Below are 24,084 nucleotides of genomic sequence, written 5' to 3' on the forward strand. Positions count from 1 at the left end.
CTGAGGTTACCTTATGTCTTCTTCTATCTTTGCCTGAGCTTCAAGATCAAAGGGGTCAGCAGAAAAGAGACGGATCCTCTCTTGCTCTCTCCGGGCCCGGTCCTGCTGCTGCTCTACCAGGACCCTGGAAAATCTCTCTACGACAATAAGGAAAAAGTCTTAAGTACCACTATACTTTCATTTGCCAACAGACTTCCCACACCAAACAATTTCTCAAAACACAACTGTAAAACATGTAGAGGGGATGACTAAAAATTACCTGAAATGAGCAATTATATTTACTTCCTCTTCTTGGAGGTAAGACTGTTTTGTTAAATTCAGTATAAAGAAAAAGTATTTGTAATAATCTATCACTCATGTAAGAAATTACCCATTATATCATTTTTATTCATATAATGACTTTCCACTTTATTTAAATATTTATTTATTTATTTGAAAGGCAGAGGGACAGAGAAAGAGGGAGAGATAGAGTTACTTCATTCTCTGGTTCACTCTCCAAATGGCTAAAATAGCCCGGTCTGGGCCAGGCCAGAGCCAGGAGCCAGGAGCTCCTTCTGGGTCTCCCATGTGGGTGGTAGAGGTCCAGGTACTTGGGCCATCTTCCACTGCTTTTCCAGACAAATTATTAGGGAGCTTGATCAGAAACACAGCACCTGGGACTTGAACCAGTATGCCAACATGGGAAGATGGAGTCACAGGCAGCAGATTAACCTGCTATGCTACATGCCAGCCCCAATTTTCCATTTTAAATCAATGGAAAATGACTGAGTGGCGAATAAATGTGTCTTCTTACCTCCTCCACATTGCCTTCATTATCCTATTACCTAGAAACAGGACAGAGTATCAAAATATCTCCTTTTTCCTCTTCTAGTTTTCTTTCCTTTCTAACACTCTCTGCCTTAAACCAGATAAACTACTGTTAGTCTACTGATAGTCTGTGTGTCCTGACGGATAAGGAGGGAACTTAGCAAGGAGAAAACACTGCTTGCTACAAAATGTAGTTAACAAAGACTATCCTTTCATGGATCATTTCTACAGTTTGCTACAAGATGTATGTAACAAGATGAATTTAGTATGCTGTTTCTTATATTGTGGTCTATTTAAATGTGTAAACATGGGGCCAGCGCTGTGGCATGGCAGGTGAAGCCCCGCCTGTGAAGCTGGCATCCCTTATGGGCACCAGTTTGGCTCCTGGCTGCTCCATTTCCAATCCAGCTCCCTGCTGGTGCACCTGGAAGGGCAGCGGAGGATGGCTCAGGTGTTTGGGACCCTGCACTCACACAGGAGACCCAGAGGAAGCTCCTGGCTTTGGATCAGCCCATCTCAGCCATCTGGAGAGTGAATCTGTGGATGGAGGATCTCGCTCTGTCTCTCTCTCTTTCTCTCTCTGCAACTCTGCCTTTAAATAAATGAATCTTTAAAAAAAAAAAGTGTAAACTTAAATATGCCATCATTGTGGTGTTTAGCAATTAGAGATGCTAACATAAGAAATTAGAGAAATCAAGATAATGGTCATATGAACTACTGAAGAGGATGGACCTAAAATTCATTAAGGTGAGTGAAAAAGGCCCAACACAACTGAATAGATCTTCTATGAGTCTATACATGAAGTTCAAAAGCAGCCAAACTGCTGGCCCACTAGTTGATACACCTGTGTCCCACATCCAAGTACTGAGATGTGACTCCAGCTCCAGCTGATTCCAGCTTCCTGCTAACATATACTGGGTCAAGTAATCGGGTTTCAGCCACTACCCGGGAGACCTGGTTGAGTTACCTGCTCCTAGGCTTGGCCCCCACCAGCTGAAGGCAGGAGTGAACAAGCAGATGGCTTTCTGGCCCTCAAAGTTCTTTAAAAAAAAAAAAAAAAAAAAAAAAAAAAAAAAAAAAAAAAACAAATCTATAATAACTGTTAGAACAGTATTAGCCTATGAGAGGAGGAAGCTGAATAAAGGAAACAAACCAGACTTTCTGGAGTGGGAGAGATGTTCTGCATCTTGATGGGGTTACCTGGGCTTACACTTAAATCCATTAACTTCTCTAGGTAAATATTACCTCAGTGTTAAACATGGTCAGTTGAGGAATGAGTTACAGGTGTCTGCTACATTTTAATCAGTGCAGCTCCATAAACCCAAGAGTGAAATGGGAGACATATACAGAAGCTTTAAAATTAAAGATGACTAAAAGTAAATGCTCTTTTTAATTAAAAAATGGCCCCAGTACAGTTCCAAATAACAACCCTGCTCCGAAATTTAGGGTGCACAAGGATGAGGGAGGGGTTCTGTTTCGCTACATGGGCTTGTTGGCACTCTTCTACAGCAGAGCTCATCAGCACCTGGGTTATATGCTGCTAGAAAAACGAGAAGTGAAAACCAAGGGGGCTGGTCTAAATGGATTTCAGTTCCAAAATTCTACCACTCAGCTCTTGTCATAGGGCTGATTTGTCTCTCACACACAACTCACTGGTGTGTTCCACCAATCATGTGGCACAGTGGGCTGGTGGCATGCACCAATTGTCTGAGTCTCTCCTCTCCTGCTGCGACACGACCACTTGAGCCAGGTCAGCCTGGGTCTTCCAGGTGAATGAGCTTACCAAGATCTCCACTGAGCAGAGCTTCGGCCAGGGGTGGGTTGCGCTCCTTCAGCAGGGACAGCTCGTGCGGGTTGGCCAGCAACATGTCTCGGAGCAAGGCTGGATTGTCCAAGCCCTGAGGAGATGCAGCCATTTCTCCAGACGAGTGGGACGGCTTCACTGCGGCCGGCGGACGCTGCCGGGGACTGGATGTGCCAGGCACAGCGATGCTGCTGAAGTCTATCCGGGGTAAGCCTGTTGGGAAAATCAACTCAAAGCTTACTCAAGTAACTACACAACAAACAAGTGTTGGAAGGAAACAGCAAACTCACTGCAGTGTGTAACAGCAGCAAATGGTGACCCTAGGCTTACTGCTTTTTCCCTTGCTCTTTCCCACAGATTTTAACATGAAGACTGCAGTCTCAGAGTGAAACAATAAACAAAGGGGGGCAAGCAACAGTAGAAACCCCAAATTTTTGGCTGATAAAGTATCCCAGAATAGGTATCAAGGTTTATTTTTTTAAGAACTAAAACCAGGCTCAGTAAATTTAACTCTAGATGTGATTCCTTTCTAATTTAGAGGTTTTATTTATTTGAAAGGCAGACTTGGGGAGGGAAGAGATTCTCCATTTGCTGGTTCACTTACAATGGCCAGGAGTGGGTCAGGCCAAAGCCAAGAGCCTGAAACTCCGTCCAGGTCTCCCATATGGGTGGCAAAGGTCCAAGTACCTGGGACCTTTCATGGCTTTCCCAGGTGCATTAGCAGGAAGCCAGATCAGAAGTGGAGCAGCTAGGACTCAAGCCAGCATTCATGTGGGATGACAGCATCACAGGCAGCAGCTTAACCTGCTGCACCACAAGGCCAGCCCCCGGACGCAGTCTTGAGAAAAGCCCTAGTCTGCCCTGACATGTTTCCGAGATCTTCGACGTGAGCAAACACTACTGTCCTCACCAAGCGGACAGCTTTTGTTAAATTCTGCAAGTGTGTGCTCAACACAATGGCTCAGAAGGGTTTTTCTTTTCTTTCTTTTTTTTTTTTTTTTTGAGATTTATTTATTTCTTATTCTGAAAGAATTACAAGAGAAGGAGAGGAAGAGACATAGAGACAGAGATCTTACAACTACTGGTTCACTTCCCAAATGGCAGCAAGGGCTGGACCTGGGCCAGACCGAAGCCAGGAGCCAGGAAGCTTCTTACAGGCTCCCACATGGGTGTAGGGGCCCAAGGACTTGGGCCATCCTCCACTGCTTTCCCAGGTGCCTTAGCAGGAAGCTGGATCATAAGTGGAGCAGCTGGGAATCAAACCACACCTATATGGGATGCCAGCACCACAAGCAGCGGCTTTACCCACTACGCCACAGTGCTGCTCCATCACGAGGTTCCTAACCGTTCTTTGAACTGTACTTCCATCTGCCTGTCACTGCCCACTCCTCTGATGCCCTGGGCAGTTTTCAGGCATAATTTTTTTTTTTTTAAAGATGTATTTACTTATTTAAAGGCAGAGAGAGAGAGAGAGAGAGAGAGAGAGAGAGAGAGAGAGGTCTTCCATCCACTGGTTCACTCCCCAAATGGCTGCAATGGCTGGAGCTGGGCCGATCTGAAGCCAGGAGCCTGGAGCTTCTTCCAGGTCTCTCATGCAGCTGCAGGGGTTCAAACACTTGGGCCATTTTCAACTTCTTTCCCAGGCCACGGAAGAGAGCTAGATTGGAAATGGAGCAGCTGGGACTCAAACCAGAGCCCATATAGGATGCCAGCACTGCAGGCGGTGGCTTTACCTGCTATGCCACAGTGCCTGCGGGGCTGTAAAACATAATTGTTTTACAGGAGAAAAAAACAGCAGAGATTGGCACAGATTCTCAGTGTTAAGGACACCAAAATCTATCAGATTTAAAAGTTACAACAGGGGCAGGTTCAACTCTTGGCTGCTCTGCTTCTGATCCAGATCCCTGTTGATGTGCCTGGAGAAAAGCAGAGGATGGCTCAGGTACCTGGGCCCCTGCACCCACATCGGAGACCTGGATGAAGCTCCTGGCCCTGGCTTCAGCCTGGCCCGGCCCCAGCCATTGCAGCCATTCAGGGAGTGAACCAGTAGATAGAATCAATCAATCAATCAATCTCTCACTCTGCCTTTCAAATAAATAAATCTTTTTAAAAAGCAGCAGCAGCTACACACCCAAGTTCTATACTCTGGTCTAAGCTGACTATACTGAAATGAAAGTAAGGGAGCTGTAATCCTTACACAGATGACCCCTTTATTACATGACTCCATTTATATGAAACACCCACAAGAGCTAAAAAGTGACAAAGTACATCAGCGCATGCATAGGGCTACCAAGAAATTGGAAATGACTGTTAACAGATACAGGGTTTCTTTTTAAGGAAATGTGCTACACTTAACTGTGGTTATGGTTGTGCAACTCTGTGACATACTAAACGACACTGACTTGTATCCTTTAAATGGATCAGTTGTATGATATGTGAATTAGATCTCAATAAAGCTTTTTTTTTTAAATTTATTTGAAAGAGTGAGACAGAGAGAGGAGAGGCAGAGAGAGAGGTCTTCCAACCGATAGTTCACTTCCCAGATGGCCGCAACAGCTGGAGCTGTGCCTATCCGAAGTCAGGAGCCAGGAGCTTCTTCCAGGTCTCCCACATGGGTGGAGGGGCCCAAGGACTTAGGCCATCTTCTACTGCTTTCCCAGGCCATAGCAGAGAGCTGAACAGGAAGTGGAGCAACTGGGTCTTGAACCAGCGCCCATATGGGATGCTGGTGCTTCAGGCCAGGGTGTTAACCCATTGTGCCACAGCGCCAGCCCCTCAATAAAGCTTTTATTAAAAAAAGAAAGAAAGAAGGGGCCGGTGTTGTGGCATACTGGGCAAAACTGTTGCCTACAATGCCGGCACCCCATGTGAACACTGGTTTGTGTCCCGGCAGCTCTACTTCTGATCCACCTCCCAGCTAATGGCCTGGGAAAAGCAGTAGAAGATGCCCAAGTGCTTGGGCCCCTGCCACCCATGTGGGAGACCTGGATGCAGCTCCTGACTTCAGCTTGGCTCAGCCCTGGCAGTTGTGGCCATCTGAAGGGTGAACAAGCAATCAAAGATTTCTTTTTTCCTTTCTCTTTCTCTCCCTCTCCCTCTGTAACTTACAAATGCAAATAAATAAATCTTTAAAAAATTTAGAAACAGAAAAAGGAGAGAGAAGTAAAAAAAAGCAGAGCAAGAATGAGGGTCCAGACCCGAATTAATCCCTGATTCTTCAACCCCACAAATACATTTCATGCTCAAAGCTGACCAGTCTGGGACCATGCTGAAGGCTTTGGGACCTCAAATAGAAAAGGTAATGATTTATCTCAGGTAGTTTCTGCCTCTCAGCAGGAGTTCAACTAAGGATTTTCTTCAAAGAGACTACGCTGGGTGGGTGTGGGTGTAGGTGCTCCCAACCAACGGAAAAGTGGGATGGCTTGGTCTCCGTGAGGCCGTTAAGCTGTACCAACCAGCAAAACATACATGGGCAGGCCTTCTTTGCACGTTGAAGAATTTTATCTCCACCAGTGTTCCATCTTATCTAGGGAGGCCACTCACTTTAGAGTAATTTTTACTTATTTGAGAGACAGACAGCATTCTCTTCCCTGGTTCACTCCCCAACACGGCCACGCTGGCTACGGCTGGGCCAGACTGAAGCTAGGAGCTGGGAGCTCCATCCAGATCACGCGGGTGGCAGGGACGCACCACCTCAGTCATCACAGCTGCCGCCGGGTACACACTAGCAGGAAGCTGGAACTGAGAACGAATTTGAGACTCAAACCCAGGCGCTTCGACCCAGGCTGTAGGAACCCGACGTGGTGCCCTAACCACTAAGCCACGTGTCCACCCCCAGAATGATTTTTAAAAACTTGTTTACTGGCTGGCGCCGCGGCTCACTAGGCTAATCCTCCGCCTTGCGGTGCCGGCACACCGGGTTCTAGTCCTGGCCGGGGCGTCGGATTCTGTCCCGGTTGCCCCTCTTCCAGGCCAGCTCTCTGCTGTGGCCCGGGAGTGCAGTGGAGGATGGCCCAGGTGCTTGGGCCCTGCACCCCATGGGAGACCAGGAGAAGCATCTGGCTCTTGCCTTCGGATCAGCGCGGTGCGCCGGCCGAGGCAGCCATTGGAGGGTGAACCAACGGCAAAGGAAGACCTTTCTCTCTCTCTCTCTCTCTCACTGTCCAATCTGCCTGTCCAAAAAAAAAAAAAAAAAAAAAAAAACACAAAAAACTTGTTTACTTTTTACTCTTCCCTTTACCAACTATTAGCTCTCTCAAGCTTAATAGCACACAGAAGAAAAAAAAATGTGTCTCAAGAACAATGTCATCAGGGGCCGGCGCCGCGGCTCACTAGGCTAATCCTCCGCCTTGCGGCGCTGGCACACCGGGTTCTAGTCCCGGTTGGGGTGCCGGATTCTGTCCTGGTTGCCCCTCTTCCAGGCCAGCTCTCTGCTGTGGCCCGGGAGTGCAGTGGAGGATGGCCCAAGTCCTTGGGCCCTGCACCCCATGGGAGACCAGGAGAAGCATCTGGCTCTTGCCTTTGGATCAGCGCGGTGCGCCGGCGGCCATTGGAGGGTGAACCAACAGCAAAAGGAAGACCTTTCTCTGTCTCTCTCACTGTCCACTCTGCCTGTCAAAAAAAAAAAAAAAAAAAAAAACACCACAATGTCATCAAACTAACCAAAGGAAGATGTGGGTTTTATTAACCGGCATATCTTAACTACCAATCTTTCCAAAAACTTCAGCAGTGACCCCAAGGGGCTAATGTAACTGAGACCCACTGGAGCCAGTGCTAACAGTCTCACAGCTCCAGTTTCAGGCTGAATGAAAGCATTGTGCCCTAAGCTGGAGTCTGTCACCACTCAGACACCGCCCTACCCTCTGTCACCACAGCCTTCAAAACAGGTGACCTAGCACTCAACCCGAATATGGCAGGGACTGGAAAACACACACCAAAAGCCCCTCTGAGCAGCTGAAACAAGCAGTGGCCCTGTCTCATCAAGTACGCACACACGCCCACATCTAAACAGTTCTGCTTACCATTTCAGGACGGAGAACCTCCCTAAACCCCCAAGCACAGTGTGCGGATGTAAACACCTATTCTGGATGAAGCACCTACGATATGTGAGCTTTTCACATGATTAACACAGCCGACAGGGAAACTGTGGTACAGCTGTGTATTTTATCAAGTTCAGTCTAATGCAAAAGCATCAAGTTTTAATTCCTGTACAATTTACGTCTTAGCTGTGTCCCTTTGATGATATTATTTTAATATCTGAGCTTCTTCTGTTAATGAAAAATAATTATAAAGAGACCTCTTTTCCCCTACAGCTGAGTTATAAACCAGGGGCAAGGTGGGTACAAGTGCCTGCTGGGGTAAGTGGGTTAAGCTGAAGCTGTGACGTTGCTTTAAATCCCAGCTACTTCGATTCTGGTGCAGCTTCCTGATACTACACCTGGGAAGGCAGCAGATGATGGCCCAAGAACCTGAACCTCTGACATCCACATGGGGCACTCGTATGGAGTTCCTGGCTTCAATCTGGCCCAGACTGGGCTGTTGTGGCCATTTGGGAAGTGAACCAGCACATGGAAGATCTGACACTCTGTCACTCTGCCTTTCAAATAAATAAAACAAACTAAAAAAAAAAAAAAAAAAACCACAAAATTACAAAATAACAAACTCCACAAAGGCTACTGAAGGCCAGACACAAAGTAGCAAAAGTCAATCAGGAATCACCAGCTCACATCATCTCTCAAGTCCTCTCCAAGGATAAAGATCACCATAAAATAACCAATTACCAACAGCAGCTAACATTTATTGAAAGCTTGCTATGTGCTGAAGGTTCTCCAGGCATTATTCTCACACCAACTCTAGGAGTTGGGGTTAATTATGGGACACCTTACAGAAGAAACTGATTCACAAAAGTTAAATAATTTGTCCGAGGTCATACGGCATGCAGGAGGCAGAGTCAGGTAGTTTGAATCTAAAGCTAACTGAAAACTCTGAACCACTACGGTCTGCCAGCTCCTGAGGCCGGAGCCGGGGGTGCTGAGCCGCTGGGCGATGCTTACTTGGGAACTGCACTGGAGGTCGAGGGTCTGCATTCTCCTTCTGTCGTAAAATCACAACGTCCCCATCTTTTAAGCCGTAAGAAGCCAGGGATCTGTGGTTGTCTGTGAGTGGTCTTTCAGCATAGACGATCTACAACGAGACAAGATTCCCAATGTAAAGCACTGAGCGGTAACTGAGAACAAAGCAAAGACCAGAGTTTTCCTCCCAGTCAGAGTCATCCCTTGTTCAAAACCCAGAATTTAGCCCTTGGCCCCCCTTCCGAGCCCACTCCACACCACAGGGATCAACCTTCCCTCGGGGCAGTTTCGCTGGTTTTTCTCTTTACCTGAGGAATGTCCTTTCTCCAGTCAGGTTTTATTTAGGTCTCTGTAGAAACATTACCTCTTCAGAGCCCTTCCTCATTAACCTACTTAAAATGTACCCTAACACAGTATTTATTTGCTTAGGGTCTTTCTACCAGCCACCCACGTGATTTACTGGAGAACTTCATTTCCCTGTCACAAGTAACTAGAGAAGGGCCCATCTTAAAACCGATGCTCTCAGGACTGGCTTTCAGAGCAGTGGTAAAACTGCCACTTGGGATGCCCACATCCCACAGTGAGTCCCAACTCTGCTTCCAATCCAGCCTACAGCTAACGTGCACCATGGGCGGCAGCAGATGATGGCCCAAACCTTTAGGCTCTGCCACCCATGTGGAGCCCCAGATGGAGTTCCTGCTCCTGGCTTCAGCCTGGCCCAGCCTCAGCTGCTGTAGGCATTTTGGGCGTGAACCTGCAGATGGAAGATCTGATCTGGCTCCCTGCTAGAGTACACACTGGGAGGCAGCAGATGATGGTTCAAATACTTGGGTCCCTGCCACCCATGTGGCGGACCCAGATAGAGTTCAAAGATCTTGGCTTTAGCCTGGTTCAGCCCCAGCTGTTTAGAGAATATGGGGAATAAACCAGCAGATAGATGGAAGATCTATCACTGCCTTCCAAATAAATAACTACAAACATTAAAAACTAAAAAGAAACAACGTAATTCTACATTTAATTTTGAGTGGGGAGGGAAATGGGAATGATTTATTCTGGCTCACACACTTGTGAACATGCACCTTGCTCCTCAGCACACCCCCTGCATCCGTCTCTTCCACCATCTCTAAGGCTTTATCACTCCTATGTTTATGACTAAAAACAAAGTGAAAGATATTCAGAAAAGGCTCAGGGATATACAACTAAGAAAAGTGTTTTTATGATGTATACTTAAGCACTGAAGAAAGCCTGAGCACACAGACATCAAGGAAACAATGTACTGTGGAAGGGGAAGAGTGGAACACACAGACGTTTACTGTGATTTCACCATAAAAGGGCGTAAGAACTGCTCTGCATTATCATATACTCCAGAGGAGCAGTCAGCATCAAGTCAGGCTGTGAGAAGTTTTCTTCCTGACCGTGTGCTTCTCACCAGCCACGTGCACACTGAAGAACTGAAGTGCTGGCTCTGCTACCCAGCTGGTCCGGGACCCACATTTCCTGTTTGTCAAGCAAGCAATCATTACAGCTGTCCCTTGCAGGTCTTTCTGCTACACTACCATTCTACAGTATTTTCAAAGCTCTCCTTGGAAGGTTACCTGGCAGAGAAACTGAAAATACAGTATTTAAACTGGGGGGAAAAACATGATTCTGTCCTAACTATTCTCAAAATGTGTGCTGATATATGGAACAGAACAAGGAACTGAATTTAGTTCCTTCCAAAACTGAATCCTTTGGGGGATGAGGGAAAAAAATGGTTTGTAGAACTAACAGGTCCAATTACACTTTACAAGTTTTATGCATGACTAGAAAAAGTACTCCAAGTCCTCACTCTCGATCTGCACAGCTGAAACACGTTTCAAGAAACCGCAAGGAAAACTCCATCATCCCAGCCGCACACCCTTTTAAAGGCCATTTCTCATGGTGAAAGTACAACAGAATCAGCAATTTCTGCATAGAACAGTCATACTGGAACTGTGGGACTGCCTGTTAAAACACCCGTCGATCAGAAGTGACGAGTGTCAGAGGCTGAGATGTGCAAGAAAGAGATGGCGTGCCACGAGAAACACCACGTGGGCAGGCTCGCCCAGTGGCATCAACGCTGTGAAGCCACTGTAACGAAGTCACCAGCAGTCTACGACCACTCTTTAACTTTCTAGTTCAGAAACTAAACTGTCGGTATATTTAGGATCTGTCTCCCGGGGCAGTGACTTACCCTAACTGTACTCATAAGGGAAAATGTATGTACTTACAATGAGGAATCAATCCCAGGAGGATTAAAAATGATCCTATTCACAAGATCCCTGAATTCTTCTCCAGTTGGAAATACTACTTAAAAAGCCAAATTACAACAGGAGCCAGCCCTACCACAGAGTGGGCTGCTGCCAAGCCAACATCACAGCAGGTTCTCAGTCTCTCACATAGTCCTCATATACTCTCACTGTAGTCTCACAATCACTGTATGAGGTAGCTATTACTGGCCCCATTCTTTTTTCTAAAGATTTATTTATTTGCTTGAAAAAGTTAGAGTGAGAGAATATCTTCCATCCACTGGTACATTCACTCCCTAGATGGCCACAATGTACAATGGCCAAGGCTGGGCCAGGCCCCAGCCAGGAGCTTCATCTGGGGCTCCCATGTGGGTGACAAGGGCCCAAGTACTTGGGATGTCTCCTGCTGTTTCCCAGGCCGTTCACCAGGAGCTGATCAAAGTGGAACAGCTGGGACACAAAGCAGCACCCACACACGATGCCAGCCCTGTGGAAGGCAGCTTTACCCTCCACACCACAATGCCAGCCCTGTTGGTCCCATTTTTATGGACAGGTAAATGAATAAAGGCTAATAAGAAGAGAACTGGGACTGGCATCACATCTGTCTGACCATAAAGCATACCAACCCCCAAACAGCTGAATGAGCTGGGTGACCTTAACTGAGCCACGCATGATCACCATTAAGGGCCTCCACCCGCCAGAGGATCCAAGTACTGTCCATTGCTCGGTGCATCCTCTTGCCCTGGACTTGATGAAAGGAACAGGACCAACTCCTGGTTCTTTGGACTCCCACTTTACAGATGCCCACATCATCCCAAGACTGTTGCCACAATATTTCCTTCACAGACAATATCATTTTTAAAAAGTAGAATCAACAAAAATGGAAGCTCCAACTTGGAAACATTAAGCACACATGTGAAATATGGAAAATTGCTATTTGCTCTAATTTCCTATGAACACTAGAGAGGGGAACCTAGATGAGCAACAAATGTTCTCCAAGCTGACAAAGCAGCAGGTGTGCTGCAATTCAGTTTAAAGTAAGATAAACTAAAGCTTAAGGAAGAATTGTCACAGGGCTGACAATTTACCCGCTGTGACATGGCGGGTAAAGCTACTGCCTGCAGCACCGGCTTGAGTCCTGGCTGCTCCACTTCCAATCCAGCTCTCTGCTATGGCCTGGGAAAGCAGAAGATGGCCCAAGTCCTTGAGCCACTGCACCCACGTGGGAGACCTGGAAGATGTTCCTGGCTCCTGGCTTCGGATTGGCACAGCTCCGGCCATTGCAGCTAATTGGGGATTAAATCAGCAGATGAACGACACCTCTCTCTGTGCGTAACTCTGACTTTCAAATAAATAAATAAATCTTTAAATAATACAAAGATAATTGCCACAAAGAACAGATTTTTTTTTTTTAAGATTTATTTTATTTGAAAGGCAGTTACAAGACAGAAGGAGACAGAGAGAGCAATATCTTGCATCCACTGGTTCACTCCCTAAATGGCCGCCAACGGCTGGGGCCGGGCCAGGCCGAAACCAGGAGCCAGGATCTCCATCTGATGTGGCTAGCAGAGGCCCAACTACTTGGGCAATCTTCCACTGTTTTCTCAGGCGCACCAGTAAGGAGCTGGAGTGGAAGTGGAACATCCAAGACACGGTGTCCATATGGGATGCCGGCGGTGCAGGTGGCGGCCTACCCACTGCACCACAATGCAGGACACTATTTTTATTTTACTTTAAGATATTTACTTGTAAGGAAGAGAGACAGAGATCTTCATCCACTTGCTCACTCTCCAAACAGTTGCAACAGTCAGTGCTGGGCCAGGCCAAAGCCAGGAGCCATGAACTTCACCTGGCTTTCCCACATTGATGGCAAGGGCCCAAGCACTTGGACATCATCTGCTGCCTTCCCAAGTGCAGCTTCATCTACTGTGCCACAGTCCTGGCCTCAAGAACTGATCTTTTAAATAAAGTTTTTATTTACTTTCATTATATTTGAAAGGCAGAAATCCAGAGAAAGATCTTTCAGGCACTCATTCGTTCCCCAAATGCCCACAAAGCCAGGGCTGGGTTGGGCCAGGCCAAAGCTAGGAGCCCAGAACTCAATCTGAGTCTCCCACCTGGTACAGGGACCCAGGCATCTGTGTCATCACCTGAATATTAGCAGGAAGCTAGACTGGAAGTAGAGGAGCCAGGACCCAAATTAGGCACTCTGATACAGAATGTAGACGTCTCACCCCACTGTGCCAAATGCATATCCCTCTTTTTGTTAAATGGGCCTAAAAGGGCTTAGTGGTTAAGTGCCTGCATCCCATATCAGAGTGCCTGTGTTTGATAACTGGCTCCGGCTCCTGACTCCAGCTTCCTGCTAATGCAAACCTTGGGAGCCAGCAGTGATAGCCTAAGTAGTTGGGTCCCTGCCACCCAAATGGGAGACGTGGAATGAGTTCCTAGATTTGGCCTTGCTCAGTCCCAGTAATGTGTGCTGTTGGGAACTGAAACAGTGGATGAGAGCTTTGTCTCTTAAATAAAATAATAATTTTTCAAAACAGGTTTAAGGGTAAGACAACTGGGGCCAGCTCTGTGGGGTACTGAGTAAAGCCACCACCTGTGATGCTGGGATCCCATGTGGGCACTGGTTTGGGTTCCAGCTGCTTCTCTTCCAATCCAGCTCCCTGCTAATGTGCCTGGGAAAGCATCGAGGATGACCCAAGTATTTGGGTTCCTGCACATATGTGGGATACCCCAACGAAACTCCTGGCTCCTGGCTTTGGCCTGGCCCAGCCCTGGTCATTGTAGCTACTTGAGGAGTGAACCAGCAGAGGGAAGATCTTTCAAATAATGACCGCGCGGCTATAGCTGGGCTGATACAAAGCCAGGAGCCAGGAGCTTCTTCCAGGTCTGCCACCCGGGAGGGACCCAAGGACTTGGGTCATTTTTTTTTAATTTATTTGACAAATAGAGTTATAGATAGTGAGACAGAGAGACAGATCTTCCTTCTTTTGGTTCACTCCCCAAATGGCTGCTATGGCCAGCACTGAGCCGATCCTGGTCTCCCATGTGGGTGCAGGGGCCCAAGCACTTGGGCCATCCTCCACTGCCTTCCCGGGCCACAGCAGAGAGCTGGACTAGAACTTGGTGCCTATATGGGATGCCGGCACTGAAGGTGGAGGATTAACCAAATGAGCCGCCGGCCCCTTGGGTCATCTTCTACTATTTTTCCAGGCCAAAGCAGAGAGCTGGGTAAGTGGAGCAGCCAGGATTGAACCGGCACCCACATGGATGCCATCACTGCAGGTGGCTATGCCACAGAGCTAGCCCCAAAATAAATAAATCCCCCCCCCCAAAAAAAAGGAGGAGGAGGCCAGCGCTGTGGATTAGCAGGTTAAGCCACCGCCTTCAGTGCCACATCCCATACGGGCACTGGTTCAAGTCCTGCCTGCTCCACTTACGATCCAGCTCCCTGCTTTGGCCTGGGAAAGCAGTAGATGACCCCTGCACCTGCGTGGAAGACCAAGAAAAAGCTCCTGACTTCGCATCAGCCCAGCTCTGGCCATGCGGCCATTTGGGGAGTGAACCAGAGGATGGAGACCTCTCTCAGTCTAGGCCATTCTGTAACTCTGACTTTCAAATAAAAAAATAAACCTTAAAAAAAAAAAAAAAAAAAAAAGAGTTAAGACAATCATCTACAGCTTAAGTCTCAAAATAAATCTGTGTTATGTTGCAACTTCACCTGAGTATTTGCAAGGCCAATGGCTTCAAAATCTGCTACTCCAAACCCAGGGGGTCCAGCGACTGCACTAGTGATGCTTGCTTTCCACCAGGCACGTCACCCAGCGCAAAGCACAGTATGGGCCAGGCACAGCGGGTTACGCTGAGGCTTGGAGTGCTTGCATCCCACCCTGGAATGCCGGCTGGAGTCCTGGTTACTCTGCTTCTGATTCAGCTTCCTGTTCACTTGCACCTCAGAGGCAGCAGCTGATGGTCTAAGTATAAAGGTTCCTGCCTGCTGCTCGCAGGACAGAATTCATGGACCGCCTGGCTCCTATCTTCGGCCTGGCCCAGCCCCAGCTGTGGCAGATACTCTGGGAGCAAACCAGCAGACAGAAGAGCTCTGTCTCTCCCTCTCATCACAACACCTTTCAAAAATAAGCACAAAAACCTTAAAAAAAAAAAGCTACAATGCTCAAAATTCATGTTTTGCATTTATGAGAACACACAAGAGGAAATTTTATACAGCTGTTAAGTTTTAATCTGCAAGGCTGGTACTGTGGCATAAGGGGTAAAGCTGCTGTCTGCAACGTCAGCATCCCATACGGGTGCTGGTTAGTGTCCCAGCCGCTCCACTTCTTATCCAGCTCCCTGCTAATGCACCTGGGAAAGCAGTGGAAGATGGAAGTGGAGCAGCCAGGACTCGAACCCATAAGGGATGCTGGCATTGCAGGTGGCAGCTTTACCTACTGCACCACAACACGGGCTCCTTAAATTCTAATCTTAATCCACATGTAATAACAAAGCAATTTCTAAAATTCCAACCTCTTTAAGCATGAGGTCACATTTTTCTTAATCTTAACAATACATTTCTGGCCACCTGCCCCATGCTTCCTGGCCTGGATGCTCTTCCACGTGGCTGGTTTCTGGTACTCAGTATGAACCCAGATTTACTTTAGACAGGGCCCTCATTCTCCTATGCATCTTTCGCACAGAATAAAAGCTTAAAATGTAAAAACAAACAAGCAATACATTTCTGGCATTAAGGACCATTAACTGCCCACCAAACCCTTAGAATCACATCTGATTGGCTTTTTGACAGTACTCTCACTAACTGAATGCCCACAATATGCAACACACTACTGTCCCAGTATTAGCCATCTTGACTTCTACAACCCTCCGGAATGCAATTCGCCAACAGTCACCAAAAGCCTTTCAAAAAGTTTATGCCTTTAACCTGACAATTCCATATCTAATTTATTCTGTGAAATTGATCAGAATTGAGGGACAAAGCCTTAAGAACATATATGTCCATGCAATGTTACTCTTATTGCCAAATTTCTACAATTCAAGTGCCCAGCAACAGGGAAATCACTAAGTAAATTGTAACACATCTATCTGATGGATACCACACATTCTGATGTAGTTAGAATTTATAAATCTGAAGAATTTGAAGTGTTATAGGAAAACACCAACAATATAATGTTGACTAAAGGAAACCATGAAATTGTTTATATAATTATAGTTCAGGGCCATGATATTTAAAAGATACATTAACTATGTAAAGGAAAAAGGCTTAAAAATACATTATAAAAAATAAACTGCAGTTATGGCTTATGAGGTAATAAGTGACTGTTTTTTATTCTTTTCTATATATTACAGGTTTCTGTAATGACTCAAACACAGTATTTATCAGAAAAAAAACACATTATCTGCAGAAATAAACATGCTAAAACTAGTTACAATAGAAAATTTCAGTTTCTACTGGTTTAAAACAGTGTTTTAGAAATCATGCTGTGTAAGAACTGCAGTTGTTATTTGGTATTTAAATATGCCTTTCATTGCAGGGCCCTTCCAGTGTGCACAGGTCTCTACCACATACCACCTACAGAGGCAAATTACAATGAGGTTTCAGAAGTACAAGACACTTAATTTACAGTAAAGCCAAGTTCTGATCACTGTTTGAAGTTCACCAGGCAAGTCTGCATCAAAGCATCCAACAGGGCCAGGACCGGCTTCCAAGTCCACACTCGCATGAGGTGGAACACGCCTAGCTTTCCTCACATGGACAAGCTGAGACGGGTTTTATTCTAAATTTGTTATCACTGCATTGCAACTACTATGATCAGACTAGAGCTGTTGGAAATTCACACCTTTTCCACGTGCATGCTTACGCATGGCTGATGCTGAGGTCAGAGAACGAACTCTGAACTAGTGATCCCTAAGGGGTGGCAGGCATGGAAGTTCAAGAATATAGGAAGAGCACAGAAAACACTTTAGTTTTTCCTTTTCATTTCAGTTCATCCTTCCTTAATGTTTCGCCTTTATAACACACACACAATGCATGTCAGTTACAGACAAAATACAGTGCATTACATATGCACAGGCATAGGAAACACTACTCCGTGTGTGTGTGTGTGTGTGTGTGTGTGTGTGTGTATAAGCAGCATGTTGCATTTTACCGACAGGGATACATGAAGGCAAGTCTGGAGACAGGTGATCTGGGCATACAGGGGCAGGGCAGGGCAGGGCAGAGCCAGGAACATGAAAAAGTCCACCACCAAGAAAGGGAGTCAGGAAAGGAAGGTGAGGGGCTGAGAGCGGGCGAGGGAACTCCAGGAGATAAACAGGATGGGAGAACTAGGAGAGGAAGGGAAAATGAGTAATACGGAGAACCCTGGAAGGTAAGAGGGAGGGACCACGCAAGTGAAAATGATATGTCTGTGGGCAAAACTGCAACCATGTTTACTTTTATGACTCGGGAAAGGAAATGACTCAAGTGTCTGGGGTGGATCCTGTTCCTGCCTGATGGACAAGTGAAAGGCGACCACCAGCCACCTTAAAATGGATACAGTGTTGTCAGGTTACAAAGGAGCCACAGGACAGACCAATCCCAGCTGTTTACAACCACCTCACAGGCTCTGGTGAGCTGGAGCCCAGGTTTCCATATGCTAATTCGGCTTGGGAAGGAAGTAAATGCCAAAAGGCTGACATAATAAAGAAGAATGAACTTGGAGCTAGTCTAATTGTTCAATTAGGTGTTCCTAACTTTCTGAACTGGCATTGTATGGCCTGTCTTAATCATAAGATTAAGTGACTTTCAATCTGACATTCTCTTTAATTAAAATTTTTGTTATAGTCATCTCACAATGTGCAGGAACAGAAAAAAAAATCTTAAGCGCCGTCTTTTCTCAACTTATTAAAAACATCACTTCACATGTTAATTTTTTATGTCCCTGCCAGCTGGTGATTGTAACCAGGGTACTGTAACCGTCAGAGGGACGGGACTGCGGAAGTTTTTCCTCTTTAAACTGTCCTTTCCTGGTTCTCCACATAAGGCATCTGCAACAGGAACGGTGGAGTAGCTTTTTATAGAAGTTGCAAGAAAAAAGAAATCCCTTTTACCAATTTCTTTGTAGTTTTTGCCAGACGACATATTTGAGTGCCACTCTGTGCCCTGTGATAATCCCTTTTCATACACAGCCTTATGCCAAGGTTCTAAGGTTCGCGTTGTGTAAGGGAGTCCTACTTCGGAACAAAATATTGACACATTTGTTTACCATAAGGCAGGGCAGGACGAGCTGTAGCGGGCAGTGGTTTTTGGAACTATTTCATAACTGCAGGAGGAAATCAAGGTCCACGTTCCGGGGCTGCGACGCCTTCCGACATCCTCAGGGCTAAGGCAGGTCCTCCAAGGCCACTGTACCCAGCGGGGACCCAAGGGTGCTGGTGCAACCCCTCTCTGCTCGGTAAAGACTAGTTAGGGGCAACCCCAAGGCGTTCCCACAGTAAGTGCTCCGCTCATTTAAAACGCAAGCGGGGCCGAACTTCCCCAGCAGGTTTGGAAAATGAAACCAGGAAATCACACCGGCACGATGTGATTAGCCATTTTCAAGCAAACAGCCTTACAGAGCACGGAGCTCTGCCCTGACCCCAACGACGGGGCTCTGGCTCCCCACCAGGGCAGAGTGCAGAGGAACAAACAACCCGAGCTGAACCGCTAGCTCCTTTTTCATTTTAAAGGGCAATTTACCCAGACACGCGTGTGTAGGGACAAGAGGGCATTTCCAAAGCCCTCGAGACGAGGCGAACTTTTCCCTTCCCGTGAGAGGCCAACCTGTCCACCAAGGCAAACTGCGCACGTTTCCGCAGGAGCCCGCTCCCAAAGGCGCCGGGCGTCCACCCACCGCCCGGATCCGAACCGGCCTTTCTGGTCGGGGGGGAAGCGACCCACAGGGCTGCTGCTCAGGTCCACGACCCCCCGAACTCGGGGTCGGCAAGGGAGAAAGGACCCAGGCGGGGAGGGCTGCCCGACGGCCCCGGCGCCCCTCTCGCTGCAGTGGGTGCGTCTGCGCCCGGGTCCCCGCTCGCTCTCCGGGCGCCCACCCCACGCTCGGGCTGCTGCGGGGGCAGCGGCGGCTCCCAGCTCCCTCCCGGACGCGGGGGCGCCACGGGCTCCGCCAGCCCTGCGCCCCTCACCCCCTCCCCAGCCCCCCGATGCGCCACCCGTAGCAGAGGGAGGGCGTGAGGCCCCGGGGCAGGCAGGACCAGCCTCCGGGAGGCCCCGCTCGCCGCACGGCGTACCTGGCTCTCGGCTGCGGGGATGCCGGACTCGAGCTCGCACAGCGCGCGGAAGTTGTGCAGCTCAAAGTCGGCGTCGACCTGGAGGGAAAAGGTCACCTCGGAGAGGTCCCTCCGCACACAGTACACGGTGAGCAGCATGGCCCGGGCCCGACCCAGCTCGGCTCGGCCCGGCCTGGGCGCGGGACGGAGGGCAGGCGGTGCGGCGGGGCCTGGCTGGCGCTGGCGGGAGGGCGGCGCGGGCTGCTCGCTCGCTCGCTCGCTCCTTCCCTCCCTCACACACGCTCAGTGACTCACTCCCTCCCGCCCTCACTAGCGAGCACGGCCGCCACCACCCGCCTGCGAGTCCGTCTGCCTTGCCGGCCTGCCTCCCACCGCTGCCGCCAAGCGCGCCGGCCGCCCGGAGCCCCGCCCCGCCGCAACGCGGCTGCCGTAAAGCCCGCCTCGCTCGCTCTGCCGTCGCGACGCGGGGCGGGGCGGGGCCGGGACGCGGCGGCGGGAAGGCGGGGGAGGGTCGGAGCGCGCGGACCGGGCAGGGGCGTGGGCGGGCAGCCGGGAGACGGGCGCCGGGCGGGGCGGGGCGAGGCGAGGGAGGGCCACACGGGAGCTGTGGACGGTGCAAGGCTCCACCCTCTCGTTTGCGCATCCGACAGGCGTGTGCTAGGCGGCGCCGACGCAAAAACGCGTGGAGATGCGAGTGATCACCCGTCGGGCCAGTGCGGGAGACATGCCTCCGCTGATAGGTGTAAACGTATTTCTCAAGGCGCATCTCCGAGAGACGAGTTCACCTCCTCCGAGGCGCCATTCCCTCTCCTTGCGGTTCTGTCTGCCTGGAGCCCCTGCACTTGGTGCAGCGCCTTTGTCGGGCAAAGCTTGGACCAGTGGGGGGGGGGGGGGGGGCGGGGATGAGGATGCGTAAGGACACCTGCGCTGAGGTCGGCATCTCCGCATCTGCTCCCACTCCCCCTTGCCCGGAGCAGGAGGGAGGAAGCAGAGGCTCGGCCGTCAGGGCCACGGAGGAGCTGAGGTTTGCGGCAGGAAAGAGAATCGGGAGCTGAGCGCTCCCAGGGGGTAGGGGGTGTGGGAGTGGTCCTAGCAGCTACGAGGGGCAGAAGGCCTGCCAGTGGCTTAAATAAATAAGGATTCGTTTTCTCACACGGACCGCGCGCTGGCCGATTGCGCCCCGGGAGCCACGGCGAAGGGTTTATTCCTAGCAGAATAGGAAGGAGCGAGGAGGTCGACGGCTGCATGGACTCAGAAGCCCAGCGATTCCGGGACGGCGGCCTCTGCAGTTCTGTGGCCTTTCCCGAGGGTCGCCCTGTGGCCGGCTGCCCCCAGTCCCGCCGTCAATTTCCCACCCGAGGCAGCAGCTTGCCCGAAGTTCCTTAGCAGATTTCTGTGTACATCGCCCTGGGCAGCGCAGTGTCACACGTTTGTGGATGCAAGAGAGGCTGGGAATGTGATTAACTTTTGAAGCCTCTTTAGTGGACATGGTCAGGAGAAAAGGGGTTGGGAACGAGTATTAGTAAGACATATGGCGGCCGGGGCTGTGGCATAACAGGAAAAGCCTCTGCCCGCAGTGCCGGCATCCCATATGGGCACCGGTTCAAGTCCTGGCTGCTCCTCTTCCAATCCAGCTCTCTGCTAACGTTTTGGAAAGCAGTGGAAGATGGCCCAAGTGCTTGGGCCCCTGCACCAGTGTGGGAGACTGGGAGCAGGCTCCTGGCTCCTGGCTTCTGATTGGCCCAGCTCCAGCAGTTGTGGACATTTGGGGAGTGAACCAGTGGATGGAAGATATCTCTCTCTCTCTCTCTCTCTCTCTCTCTCTCTCTCTCTCTCTCTCTGCCTCTCTGTAACTCTTTCAAGTAAAATAAATAAATCTTTTTTTTAAAAAATAAAGACATATGTAGTGCCTTCCACAGTGGAGAAGGTTTGAAATAACCTTTGCAAGTTGGGCAGAGAAATGGTGTAGGATTGCCAGGTGGTGGTGAGGCATCAGCTGAAGTTGAAATCATGAGTCAACTGCTTTTTCCTGTTATGTGTTTTTCTAGTGGTGCTCAGGTTCCAAGTCTGGCAGATTTTCTTTTCCGTCTGCGCTTCCTACAGTAAGGTCATGAGATTCCTCCCATGAAGAAGTGGGGCATCTGTTGGTCCATTCGAGTCATGGCAGACCCTGCAGAAGTGACACCGGCTGACCGCTGTGGCTGTCTCTCCACATAAAAGGAAATGTACCTCTGCCTGATCCTCTTGTAACACTTGCTTCTGAAACCCAGCAGCTATGCTCTGAAGGAAACCAGGCTACCACCTGTGGTGAGGCCGCATGGAGAGGAGACACCCAGGGTAGGCGTTCCAGGCTGAGGTCAAAGCTGATAGCCACCTGTGGTGAGGCCGCATGGAGAGGAGACACCCAGGGTAGGCGTTCCAGGCTGAGGTCAAAGCTGATAGCCAGGACCCCCCCCCCCCAAGCGTGCAGCCCAAGGTTCTCCTCCCAAGTGTGAGTCACCTCCAGCCTTCCGTTCTTTCCAGCTGAGGCTCCAGACATCATGGAGCCGTCGCCACTGTACTGGTTTTGAATTTTTGACCCAAAGAAACAGTGAGCATAATAAAATGGAAATGCAAATTAAAATCATAATGAGATACCACTTTACACCCACAAGATGGCTGTAATAACAAGATAAAAACAAGATAAGTGGTGGTGAGCATGTGAGATTTGAACCCTAATACACTGCTGGTAGTAATGGGAGATGGTGCAGCTACTTTGGAAAATAGTTTGGCAAGTCCTCAAAAAGAGAGCTACAAAGTTACCATATGATCTAGAAATCCCACTCCTGAGAATATGCCCAAGAGGAATGAAAACGTTCATCTGGACGACAATGCGTCCCTGAGTGTTCACAGCAGGGTTATTCATAAAAGGCGAAAAGTGGAACCGACCCCAGAATCCATCATCTGATGAATGGATAAAGAAAGCGTGGCATACACATATATTATTTGGAAATAAAAAGAGGTATTACTATATACTACAATGTGTTTTATGTTATGTAAAATAAACCAGCCACAAAGACACATATTGTGATTCCAATAATACAGAGATACCCAGAAAAGGCAAATCCATAGAGACAGGGGGGTTGCCCAGGGCTCCTGGAAGATGAGAGAGTGGAGCTATGTGAGAAGTGACTAAGGGTACAAGGTTTCTTTTTGTTACCAACTCTAGGCTGTTTGGCTCACTTGCATCTAGAAATTGACAAGAGGTCAAGGTACAACCCAAACAGGGCTGGGGGGGGGGGGGCTTCTGCTCCAGCGAGAGGGAGCCAGCCTAGTGAGAGCAGCTGCCCCGACTGGTTCAGGATGGGAGCTGAACAAGGGGTGTTATGCAGTTGGGGAGGTGTGGCAATCTCTGCTTGGCACACACCACTTCGGTCTGCGTTAGACTGCAGTTCTGGCTTGTCCCTCTTGGCATAGGACACTCCTGTGTTCTGCTCAGGTGCTGTTTCTCCTTCTTCTTTTTGCATATGACACACTCAAGATGACTGTGTTGCTCACTGCCAATACCCCAGGAAGGTCATATATCAGTCACCTTGGGCCATTCTGGGCTTGCCTGCAGGTTGGGAAACTCCCCAACAAGGTAATAGGGGGTCTTTTGCGGTTAGGGCCTGGATAGCACTTGCTCCTGATTGGTTTGGAGCTGGAGATGGATACACAGGTTGGAAGATGGATGGACACCTGTCATGTTGGGAGAGGCTTGAGTCTGTCCTGTTTCTATCCTTTCTTGGGGGTGATAACATGTTCTAAAATTGACTGTGATGATGGTTGTACACCCCTGTGAAGATACTAAAGACCATTGAATTGTACATTTCCGATGGATGATGTGTATGATATGTGATTTATATTTCAAAAAAAAAAGGGGGGGCTACTAAAGTTTTCAAGTTCACACTGGCTGCTGAGTGGACAATAAGTTGTACTGGAACAAAAGGGAACCAGAAAAATGTCTATGGGGCTACTGCAGGGGTGTAGATGAGAAAAAAGATGGGTTAGAGAGATGGCAGTTGAGGGGAGCAGATGCATTAGAGAGAGTTTGTTTTTTATTTGAAAGGCAGGCAAAGAGATATGAAGAGCTAGCATTCACTGGCTCACTCTCCAAATGGCTGCAACAGCCAGCAACGGTGCAGGCTGAGACTGGGTACCAGGAACTCAATCCACATCTCCCGCTTGGGTGGCAGGGACCCAACTACTCGAGCCATTACCACTGCCTCCCAGGATCCACATTAACAGGAAGCTGGAGCCAGGAACTGAACTGGGTATCAAACCCAGGCACTCCAGCGTGGAATCATTAGTCCAAATGCTCCCCCTAGAGAGAGAATTGAAAAGTCCAATTTGATAATGGATTGGACTTGGAGAATGACAGTTAAGAGACAGGAAACCCAAGAAACAATATACAATCCACACATCCTGTAAGTGAGATGTACTCCATCTATGTGAAACCAAGACTCAGGCCCAAGGTCCTTATACTTGCAATAGGGGCTATTTTTTTTTAAAGATTTATTTTATTTATTTGGAAGAGTTAGAGAGGTCTAACACACAGTGAGACACACAGTGAGAGGTCTTCCATCTGCTGATTCACTCCCCAAATGGCTGCAAAGGCTAGAGTTGAACCAATCCAATGCCAGGAGCCAGGAGCTTCTTCTGGGTCTCCCATGTGGGTGCAGGGGCCCAAGGACCTGGGCCATCTTCTACTGCTTTCCCAGGCACATTAGCAGGGAGCTGGATCAGAAATGAAGCAGCCAGGACTCAAACCTGCGCCCATGTGGGATGCCGGTGCTGCAGGCCGGGGCTTTAACCTGCTAGACCA

The 24,084-nt window shown here is 48.8% G+C and overlaps 1 protein-coding gene across 1 annotated transcript in view; it reads right to left on the bottom strand.

Moving 5' to 3' along the window:
• DDI2 (DNA damage inducible 1 homolog 2) overlaps nucleotides 1–19,527 on the bottom strand; it is a 38,134-nt gene extending 18,607 nt beyond the window's left edge. The window contains exons 1-4 of the mRNA XM_070079255.1: nucleotides 19,242–19,527; nucleotides 8,665–8,794; nucleotides 2,591–2,824; nucleotides 11–137 (exon numbers count right to left, since the gene is read on the bottom strand). Of these exons, the coding sequence (XP_069935356.1) occupies nucleotides 11–137; nucleotides 2,591–2,824; nucleotides 8,665–8,794; nucleotides 19,242–19,379 (629 nt within the window). The 5' untranslated portion in view covers nucleotides 19,380–19,527. The remainder of the gene's footprint in view (nucleotides 1–10; nucleotides 138–2,590; nucleotides 2,825–8,664; nucleotides 8,795–19,241) is intronic.
• Between the last annotated feature and the right edge of the window lie 4,557 nt (nucleotides 19,528–24,084).

Source organism: Oryctolagus cuniculus, chromosome 7 (genome assembly GCF_964237555.1).
Source record: "Oryctolagus cuniculus chromosome 7, mOryCun1.1, whole genome shotgun sequence".
NCBI classification, from domain to species: Eukaryota; Metazoa; Chordata; class Mammalia; order Lagomorpha; family Leporidae; genus Oryctolagus; species Oryctolagus cuniculus.